The sequence below is a fragment of the Sciurus carolinensis genome, chromosome 4 (genome assembly GCF_902686445.1).
Source record: "Sciurus carolinensis chromosome 4, mSciCar1.2, whole genome shotgun sequence".
Classification (NCBI taxonomy): Eukaryota; Metazoa; Chordata; class Mammalia; order Rodentia; family Sciuridae; genus Sciurus; species Sciurus carolinensis.
Genome location: NC_062216.1, coordinates 83,726,557 through 83,737,162, shown reverse-complemented (window position 1 = coordinate 83,737,162; position 10,606 = coordinate 83,726,557). Strand labels below are relative to the sequence as shown.

The following is a 10,606-nucleotide window of genomic DNA, read 5'->3' as shown; positions in this document are numbered from 1 at the left end:
ATTACAGAGATACAGCCACATCAATGTTCATAGCTGCTCAATTCACAATAGCCAGATTGTGGAACCAACCTAGATGTCCTTCAATTGATGAATGGATAAAGAAACTGTGGTATATATATATATATATAATGGAATATTACTCTGCCATAAAGAATGTTAAAATTATGGCATTTGCAGGCAAATGGATGAAACTGGAGAATATCATGCTAAGTGAGATAAGCCAATCTCAAAAAAACCAAAGGAAGAATGATATTGCTAATAAGTGGATGAGGACACATAATGGGGGGTGGGAAGAGTTAGTGTTAGGGTTAGAGTTAGGTTTAGGGAGGGGGGCAAGAATGGAGGAAGGAAGGACTGTATAGAGGGAAAAGAGGGGTGGGGGGAAGGGAAAAAATAACAGAATGAATCAAACATTACCCTATGTAAATTTATGATTACACAAATGGTATGCCTTTACGCCATGTACAAATAGAGAAACGACATGTATCCCATTTGTGTACAATAACAAAAAAAATAAAGAAAAAAATAAAAATTAAAAATTAAAAAATAAAATAAAATAAAATAAAATTATAATGATAATAATAAAAGAGGTGATTGAGCCATAAGTTTCCCTTCCTTATGAATTGGATTGAGAATGGATACTAGTCCATTTTCTGTTACTATAATAAATGTATCTGAGGCTAGATATGTTTTAAAGATAAGAGGCTTATTTAGCTCATATTTTGGAGGTCTAAAAGGGATCTGATCACTTTCCACTAGGACCCCGCTCTTAAAGGTTCCTCCACTTCTTAATAACACCACACTGAGGACCAAGCTTGTCACCTGTGAACCCTGGGGGGACAAACCTGATCCATACTCCCAGCAGAGATTTAACCCAGCATCAAGGAGCTTGCCTTTCTGCCTTCCACCATGTGAGGACAGCGTTCCTCCTCTCTGAAGGACACAGCATCAGGGTTGACAATGATTCAATTAAATTAGAAATCAATAAACTACTTTGTAAAAGGCCCTTCTACCAGGAAATTATAAAAATACTACTTTTACATTGGAAGTGACTTTTAAAAAATAACAATCACATAACAGAGAACTACTCTCTCTGGACAATGAAACTTTCTGGCACCTTGATCTAAGATGTCCCCTTCTCCAGAACTGTGAGAAATCCATTTCTGTTCTCTATTGATTACCCACTCTCAGATATTTTTGTTACAGCAGCACAGAAAAAGAATAAAGCAGAGATTGGCTCTTAGAGGAGGATGTGTTACCATAACGAATACCTAAGAATGTGGAAGTGGCTATGAAATTGGGTGATGGGTAGAAGCTGGAAACGTTTTGAAGTAGATTCTGGGAACTACTGTGTGGCTGTGCATGCAGTCCTAAGAGCCATTGTGGGTGGGCTCTAGAGGAGGCCTCACGCCTCCAGATCACTTAAGTGTTCACAATGACGAAGATTATTCTGATGAGATCTCAGACAAAAATAAAAAAAGAGAAACAAGATATTGGAAACTGGAGAAAAGGTCATCCATTTTCTAGAGTGGCAAAGAAACTTTATGTTCATGTCACGGGACTTTGAGGAAGACAGAACGTAGGAGCAATGAACGAGGCTATTTGGTGGAAGAAATCTCAAAGCAGTAATGTTTTGTCAGCAGTGTTATCTTAAGTGCCTGTAAAATGCAAGACGGGAGAAATTATTTCAAGACAGACTTTATTATTAAGAGAGAAGCAAAACATAAAGATTTGGAAAATTGTGCGGTCATGTAAAGAATAAAAAATCGTACTTATGGGGAGAAATCTAGGACTTGGCTAAGCAACTAATTGATAAGGAGACTAGTGTGGTAGGAGGAAGCCAGACGCTATTCATCAAGGCAAAGGAAGAATGACTTCAGAGGCAATTCAGAGATATCCTAGGTTGATGGCTCAAGCCCCAAGGTCGGGAGAGCAGGACAGTTTTGAGGGAGGGGCCCACAGCCCAAGTGAGGCCTTGGAACTCATTGCTCAAAGTCACCTGGAATCCCTACTCCCTGAATTCTGGTACAGCACACCTTAGCCTCCCAGCTCTGGTTCAAGCGGTTCCAGGTATGGCTTGGCCCACTGCTCTGATGAGCGCTGGCCATAAACCTTGGCAACAGCCATGTGTGCTAATCTGCAGGGGCCAGGACACATGAGCTGGGGAGTTATGGTTACTGCCACCTAAATTTCAGAGGATATTTCTGATAGCCCTGGGACCCCAGAAGAGAACTAAGGTAGAAATGGGGGATCTTTCTGGTGGGGTAGTGTCTATCAAAGCCATAGGGGTGGGGCTTCCCCCACAGCCCCAAGTCTGTGGAGCACAGGTTACAGTGCCAGCCTGGCAAACCTGAAGCACCTCACTCTATTTTGTCAGAGATACAGCATGGGATGCACCCAACAAAAGCATGGGATGACATCTCCCCAAGTCTTGGAGGATCCAACCCCTGTCTGCATATGTCTGGAAAGAAAAACATCCAGTTAAAGACAATTCTCAATCCTTACTGTTTCATATCATTTGCCCTGTTTAGTTTTAGACTTACATGGTGGAAGATAAAACTTCCTTTCTTCAGCAAAATCATATTAGAAGGGTGGCTATCTTGCTCTTCTTTTCTCTTTTTCCCTTTTGCAGTGGGAGGAAATCTATCCCATGTGCCTGCCTCACCATGGTGTTTTGGAAGCACATAGTGTTTGATTTCACAGGTTCACATATGGAAAGTAAATTACCACATCACTGGGTTTCACCCATATCTAATTTAGATGATACTGAGCCAAGGCTTGACCTTAGCCTTTGGAATTAATGCTGGAATGATTGGAGATATTGGTATTTTATATGTGAGAAGGACATACATCCTCCAGGATTTGAATAGCCAAGGTTGATATGGCTTGAATGTTGTCCCCTTCAAAATGTAGGTGTTGCCAATATAATAGTGTTAAGAAGTGATTAGGCCATGAGAATTCCTCCTTTGTAAGTGGGATTAAGGCTTTTCTAAGAGGTTTCAGGCAGTATTTGACCCTCTGCTTTCTGCCACAGTGTTCCTCGCCTCTGAAGGATTCAGCAACATGGCACCATCTTGGAAGCTAAGAGCAGCCCCACCAGGCAGAGAAACTTACTGGCACCTTGATCTGGAAATTGACCTTGAACTATGAGAAATAAATTCTGTTCTTCATAAATTACCCAGTCTCAGTTATTTTCATTATAGCAACACAAAACAGAAGACAGTCACCCTACTGATATGATTTTGCCTGATATCTTTGGACTGCAATTGTTAGGAGTATAAATTAAGAGCAAATATGAGCTAAATCCAGTACTGATTTTTCTTACCTCTTTCATGCCTTTTCAGATTCCTCTGATTTCACCTTTGTTTTTATGGTTAAGCTCACTCTCCAATATTGGGGGCCTTTTTTCCAAGTTTTTTGACATTTTCATCTTTTTATAGATAAGGCTTTTAACACACTTGAGAACCTCATTTTTAAACTGTGCTAATTTTCCCCCAGAAAAAATACAAGTGGTACATTTTCCCTTGAGTTTCAGGGAGTTTCTTAAACCCTTGAACTATTGGGATTTCATGGATGTTTATACATGAACAATATATAAAATATATGAACCTTAGGTTAAGAAGTATGTAAACGCTTAGGATATGAAATATACAAAGTAGTACCACACTTCTGGTATGAGATTAAAACTTCTACTTAAATCTTTACAATCTTCAATGTCGGGGGATAGGAATACCTGTGATGAAGGAATCTATAGCCCCATGGTGATAAAGAAGAAAGCAGTTATATCCAGTAGGTGATTTGTACTTTGCAGAGGAAAGAAGATCCAATGTTCTGAACTTTCTGAATCTAATACCCTGTTTTCAACAGAAATAGAGAAAAGCTTTTCCCCTAACTCTACAGGACTGAATAATACGTGAAGATATTCTCCACACACATTTTCTTTCAATCTAGGAACTGTAGTGTTATAAAGTCTCTTTGCCTTTGTGTTTTGCCTCATTTTTTTCTTACCAGCAAATATTACAGAATTCATTACTCAGATAAAGAGTGGTTGGGCAAGTTACTCCAAGTCCTGCAGGAAAAGTGTGGTACAACCACTCTGAGGCCTTCTAATTCTCTGCCTAGCATTGTCATTACACCACAGGGATGACTTTGTCCATTCACTTCTTCAGTCATTCAACAAATATTATCAAGTGCTCAGTTTACATGTGATTTCTTAACAGTATTCAATTCAGTTTTAAGCAGTCCCCATTTACACTGGCTGCACTTCAGATTTTTTGACTTTATGGTGAGTTTATCAGTACACAACCCCATGGTAACTCAAGTAATGTCTGGACTTACAATTATTTGGCACAAAATTTTTTGACTTTATATCACATTTATAAGTTATTAACTGCATTTTCTACTCATTTTTTTTACTCACAATGGGTTTATTGACTTTAACTCCACCATAAGTAGAAGAGCGTCTGTACATTGCATTTCATGTATTTGTTGGATATTGAATCTATCAAATGCCTATGATTTGGTCCTGTTGCAGCTACAAAAGTGAATGAAAGAGAATTAAATTCATTTAATCACTGAGTAAATATTTATTATCATATGTTAAACATTGGACCAATAATAGGGAACACTGAAATGAAATAGACAATTTACAGACAGAAAGTGAATTTAGACAATTACATCACATACCATGAGATGTTTATGTTACCATGAAGATGTTTATGTTACAACAAACATTTTTCAAGAAGGCCAACATATTGTTGGGATGCAGGGAAAATTTCTAAGTGGAACTTAGACTGAGATCTAGAAGATGAGCAGAAGTTGCCTCAGTAAACGGGATGAGGGACAGAGGGAAGCAAAGGAGATGACTTAACTCTGACCAGATGATGTTTTATCAATACAATGGAAAACAATAGGCATTAAGTAATTATTAAACTGATTTGGTTTAAGTAGAAGAAAATAAAAGAACACAGAGAGAAGAAGTGTTTAATTCCAACTGGGAGAATCAAAAGAAATTATCATTTTAGTTTTGCCAGGAAGAATAAAAAGACTTTCTCACACAGAAAAAGTGGACCAAATGAGCATTTCAATGAAAATAAACAGGTGTTACAAAGCCACAAAGACAGGGAAGCATGGTACATATTTTGGAAAGAACTAGTTTAGCCAAAAGGCAAAGCAAATTGAACCCTATGGTGAGAAGCAAGAAATAAAGGGTGCAAAGCAAATATATAATTATAGAATCTTGATAGCAGAAGGAAAATTATATAACATGAAGTTCAACCCTTAACTGGCGATTGGTTTCAGAGCATAACAACAAATGTCATGCTATGAAGCTTGAACTTTATTACAAAAGTAATGAGACATCAATGTTTTGTTGAGCAGGAAATAAAGTGATCTCATATTGCTTTAGAGAGAAAAATCTGTTGGTACTAGAGAGTTATTGGTCTGAAGAAGACGCTGGATTCAAGGGGTCCTGGAAGAGTCTATTATAATAACGAAGGCACAACATATAATGCCCACACTTACTGGTGACAGTAACATCGGAATAAGAAAAAGCAAAATGAATGAAAGTGGTATCTCAGAAGTAAAACTGGCAGGATAACTCGCTGGGTTGAAAAGGGTTTGAAAACATGCTTATGCTTTCACACTTGAGTGAATAGAAAACATACAATTAAGAATGGTTTCAGGGGAAATGAGGAACTTGACTCTGAGTATATGCAAAAGAGTAGGCAGGTAGAAATAAGGACTAAGACATGAGGGAACTCTGAGGTCCTGCTACATGTACTTGACCACTAGCTCTATACCTAGTTGTTGTCATCAGGTAAGGAAAACATCTTTATTTAAAGGCATGGCACTTTATAGTTTAAAACCTAATGATGATTTAGGGTCAAAGGAATATTCCATTTAATAAATGACAGTACTGATATAAAGGTAAGATATTTATAATAAGCAAAGTCAAAATGTTAACCACATTTAAATGTAAAATAAAAACCCACACTATAAAATAACAACAAAACATAAAGAAAAAATCTAGATTCCAAAAATATTCATATTTATATTTTTGCATGGCCCTTCTTAGTACTTTTACATATAGGATTTTGTGGCTATTGTATTGCCTTTGTTGGAGTCACCTATCTTATTGCCCTTAATAGGTAAGATACAAAACACCAAAACTAAGCTAAACTAAAAGACTATGATGACTATAGGTAGAAGATAATTCATTCTAGTCCTGAGCTCCTCCTTCTTCAATTAATTAGAGCAAAGTATGTTCAGTTTCAGAAATACCACTGAGAAATAGTTGTATGAATCATATTTCACTCCCTCCTATAGATTAATTCCATTATGTTGTGCTAAAGGTGTCTGCTTCATTTCTCTCTTTGAAATGTGCACAGGTGAACCCAGTTGAAGAAAAGCCTGACTTTGGGAACATGTAATTCACGTGGACTTGATTGGTATGAGTAGGGTAATAAAATAGGGAGTCAAAAATATATCCCACTTTCCAAGTCTGGGGGATGAATCTCATTTTAATGATGGTGGTAAAATGACAAGGTGACAGTTTACAAGGTGAGGAGTTCACTTTGTGCCAGATTTAGCTTTGATGGGGTGGCAGTATGTGGATGTGCCCATGTCACTCAAGTAGAAGCAGATGGAAAACTGGAGCAAAGATGAGAAACAAGACCTTGGGATAAGGGTTTGGAAACCATTCTCATACATAGGGTGGGAGCCATCCTTCCAGAAAGTAAGTAGACAAGTAATAGAGTACAGATTTCAATACTGGGCCTTAGAAGAAGAAACCATTAACTGGAAGAGAAAAAAAAAAAAATCAACTCAAATACCCAGACACGAAAAGGTGTATAGGAGAGAGGAAACTTAGTTGTTATCAATAGCAACTTGAGGATTTAGGATATTTTAGACCAATATATTTGCACAGGTTGGAACTCTTCTTAAAGTGGCATATGAACAATTTTATTCACATACACTTTTGAAGGGAAAATAATGTCTATTTCTTCAAAAGTTTTTTCAGGAAGGTTTTGACCAAGGTCCAGCTGATTCTATGACTTAAAGACTTAAAACATAGTCAAGCAAGTAAACAGCATATCCTACAAAAGAAAGGTGCCACAAACATTTTATGACTGAGTAAATTTAACGCAACATTTATTTACCATCTTCAGTTGTGCTTGGTCCTTCAGAAGACACAAAGACGAATAAACCATAGTTCTTGTTCTCCACAGACTCACAGAATGCAAAGCTGGATATGTTGTTTTACTGATTATAAACAGAATAAATGTCTGCAGATCTGTTATGGAAAAGGAAATGTTTGAATGGATTAGGAGATATGCAGAACTGATGGGATGTTAGCTAGAGTACTGACACACCAAACAAGAGAGGAGGCTAAGATGCCACGCGGAGGAGTAATAGTAGAAAGGATGTGATAAGGTAGGATCTGCTTACCAAGGTGGAATGACCTTTTCTTGTCCACAAAAGGAGCACACGATTGCCCTACTTTGGATCAGTTGCCCTTGGATAGAGTAGTGGAATAAGAAGCCATAATTTCAATAACAGAATTCAGGGAACCATTAGGAAGGAGCAATAAATGTTGCCCAGCAAAATAACAAGCCCACAGGTAATTAGCATCATAAAGAGTATACAAGGTGCTGTGAAAGGGCAGAAGGTGGGTGAAACAATCCCAGGGGATAAATAATAAACATGGAGCTCTCTTGAGTCACCCCGCGCAGCCTAGGTGTGGCGAGCGAGTGGCGCACTGTTCGGGCCCACTCTATTCTAATACTCGCAGCGCCTTCTCGTCAAGATGCCTGAGGAAGTGCACCATGGAGAGGAGGAGGTGGAGACCTTTGCCTTTCAGGCAGAAATTGCCCAACTCATGTCTCTCATCATCAATACGTTCTATTCCAACAAGGAAATCTTCCTTCGGGAATTGATCTCTAATGCTTCTGATGCCTTGGATAAGATTCGCTATGAGAGTCTGACAGACCCTTCCAAGTTGGACAGTGGTAAAGAGCTGAAAATTGACATCATCCCCAACCCTCAGGAAAGGACCCTATCTTTGGTGGACACAGGCATTGGCATGACCAAGGCTGATCTCATAAACAACTTGGGAACCATTGCCAAATCTGGTACTAAAGCATTTATGGAGGCTCTTCAGGCTGGTGCAGACATATCCATGATTGGACAATTTGGTGTTGGATTTTATTCTGCCTATCTGGTGGCAGAGAAAGTGGTTGTGATCACAAAGCACAATGATGATGAACAGTATGCCTGGGAGTCTTCTGCTGGGGGATCCTTCACTGTACGGGCTGATCATGGTGAGCCCATTGGCCGGGGTACTAAAGTCATTCTCCACCTCAAAGAAGACCAGACAGAGTACTTAGAAGTGAGGCGGGTCAAAGAAGTGGTGAAGAAACACTCACAGTTCATAGGCTATCCAATCACCCTTTATTTGGAGAAGGAACGAGAGAAGGAAATCAGTGATGATGAGGCAGAGGAAGAGAAAGGTGAGAAAGAGGAGGAAGATAAGGATGATGAGGAGAAACCCAAGATTGAAGATGTGGGCTCAGATGAAGAGGATGATACTGGTAAAGATAAGAAAAAGAAAACAAAGAAGATTAAGGAGAAATATATTGATCATGAAGAACTGAACAAGACCAAGCCTATTTGGACCAGAAACCCTGATGACATTACTCAGGAAGAATACGGAGAATTCTACAAGAGCCTCACCAATGACTGGGAAGACCACCTGGCAGTCAAGCACTTCTCTGTAGAAGGTCAGTTGGAATTCAGGGCATTGCTATTCATCCCTCGGCGGGCTCCCTTTGACCTCTTTGAGAACAAGAAGAAGAAGAACAACATCAAACTCTATGTCCGTCGTGTGTTCATCATGGACAGCTGTGATGAGCTGATACCAGAGTATCTCAACTTTATTCGTGGTGTTGTTGACTCTGAGGATCTGCCCCTCAATATCTCCCGAGAAATGCTTCAGCAGAGCAAAATCTTGAAAGTCATACGCAAAAACATTGTGAAGAAGTGCCTTGAGCTCTTCTCTGAGTTGGCAGAAGACAAGGAGAACTACAAAAAATTCTATGAGGCATTTTCTAAAAATCTTAAGCTTGGAATCCATGAAGATTCTACTAATCGGCGGCGCCTTTCTGAGCTGCTGCGTTACCACACCTCTCAGTCTGGAGATGAGATGACTTCTCTTTCAGAGTATGTCTCTCGCATGAAGGAGACACAGAAGTCCATCTATTACATTACTGGTGAAAGCAAAGAGCAGGTGGCCAACTCTGCTTTTGTGGAACGCGTGCGGAAGCGGGGCTTTGAGGTGGTATACATGACTGAGCCTATTGATGAGTACTGTGTGCAGCAACTCAAGGAGTTTGATGGGAAGAGCCTGGTCTCTGTGACCAAAGAAGGCCTGGAGCTACCGGAGGATGAGGAGGAAAAAAAGAAAATGGAGGAGAGCAAGGCAAAATTTGAGAACCTTTGCAAGCTCATGAAAGAAATCTTGGATAAAAAGGTTGAGAAGGTGACAATCTCCAATAGGCTTGTGTCTTCACCCTGCTGCATTGTTACCAGCACCTATGGCTGGACAGCCAACATGGAGCGGATCATGAAGGCCCAGGCACTTCGAGACAACTCTACCATGGGCTACATGATGGCCAAAAAGCACCTGGAGATCAATCCTGACCACCCCATTGTGGAGACACTGCGGCAAAAGGCAGAGGCAGACAAAAATGACAAGGCTGTCAAGGACCTCGTGGTGCTGCTATTTGAAACTGCGCTGCTCTCTTCTGGCTTCTCCCTTGAGGACCCCCAGACCCACTCCAATCGCATCTACCGCATGATAAAGCTAGGCCTAGGCATTGATGAAGATGAAGTGACAGCAGAGGAACCCAGCAATGCTGTTCCTGATGAGATTCCCCCTCTTGAGGGTGATGAGGATGCATCTCGCATGGAAGAAGTAGATTAGGAGTTGCCACTGAGAATCTGCCCTCTGTATAGTGTCCCCATGGCTTCTACATTATTAGCCTTGAATGGCCCTTTCCCACCTGGCTTCCTCTGCTGATTGATGTTCTAGTGGTTTTTCTCCTGTCCTTGGTGTCTTTAAGGCAGGAAACAGGGCCTTCAAGCCCCCATCCCCTACCTAGTTTGGCAGCAGGGTTGGATGTTGTATTGTGTTTTTTTGTTGTTTTATTTTGTTCCAGAATTAAAGTATGCAAAATAAAGAAGATGCAGTTTTATACAAAAAATAATAATAATAATAATAAACATGGACAACATGGATTTTCTATACATAAATTATAGACATAAGGGATAATAAATTATCTGAGAATTGTTTTTTGCTTCACTTTAAAAATGCTTGCTGTGACCTCTCCTTATGTCCAATCCAAAATAATAAGCAAAGGAAAATAAACTGATAATGTTAAGATTGTTGAATACCAAGTCTAAATGGACATTGAAAGTTGAGGACATGAGCCAAGATGCAGACCAGATTTACATCCCCACATGAAACAACTAAATTAGATGAAGCAATTGTTTTTCAACATACCTGATGTTAAGTAGTGAAAGATAGCAATCCCTAAGAGGAAGGGGA

At 39.6% G+C, this 10,606-nt stretch overlaps 1 protein-coding gene across 1 annotated transcript; it reads left to right on the top strand.

Annotated features, from left to right (window-relative positions):
* Positions 1-7,716: 7,716 nt before the first annotated feature.
* Positions 7,717-10,253, top strand: LOC124983444 (heat shock protein HSP 90-beta-like). Its single transcript, XM_047550731.1, has one exon. The coding sequence runs from the start codon at positions 7,808-7,810 to the stop codon at positions 9,980-9,982; it is 2,175 nt and encodes a 724-aa protein (XP_047406687.1). The 5' UTR covers positions 7,717-7,807; the 3' UTR covers positions 9,983-10,253.
* The last annotated feature ends 353 nt before the right edge of the window (positions 10,254-10,606 follow it).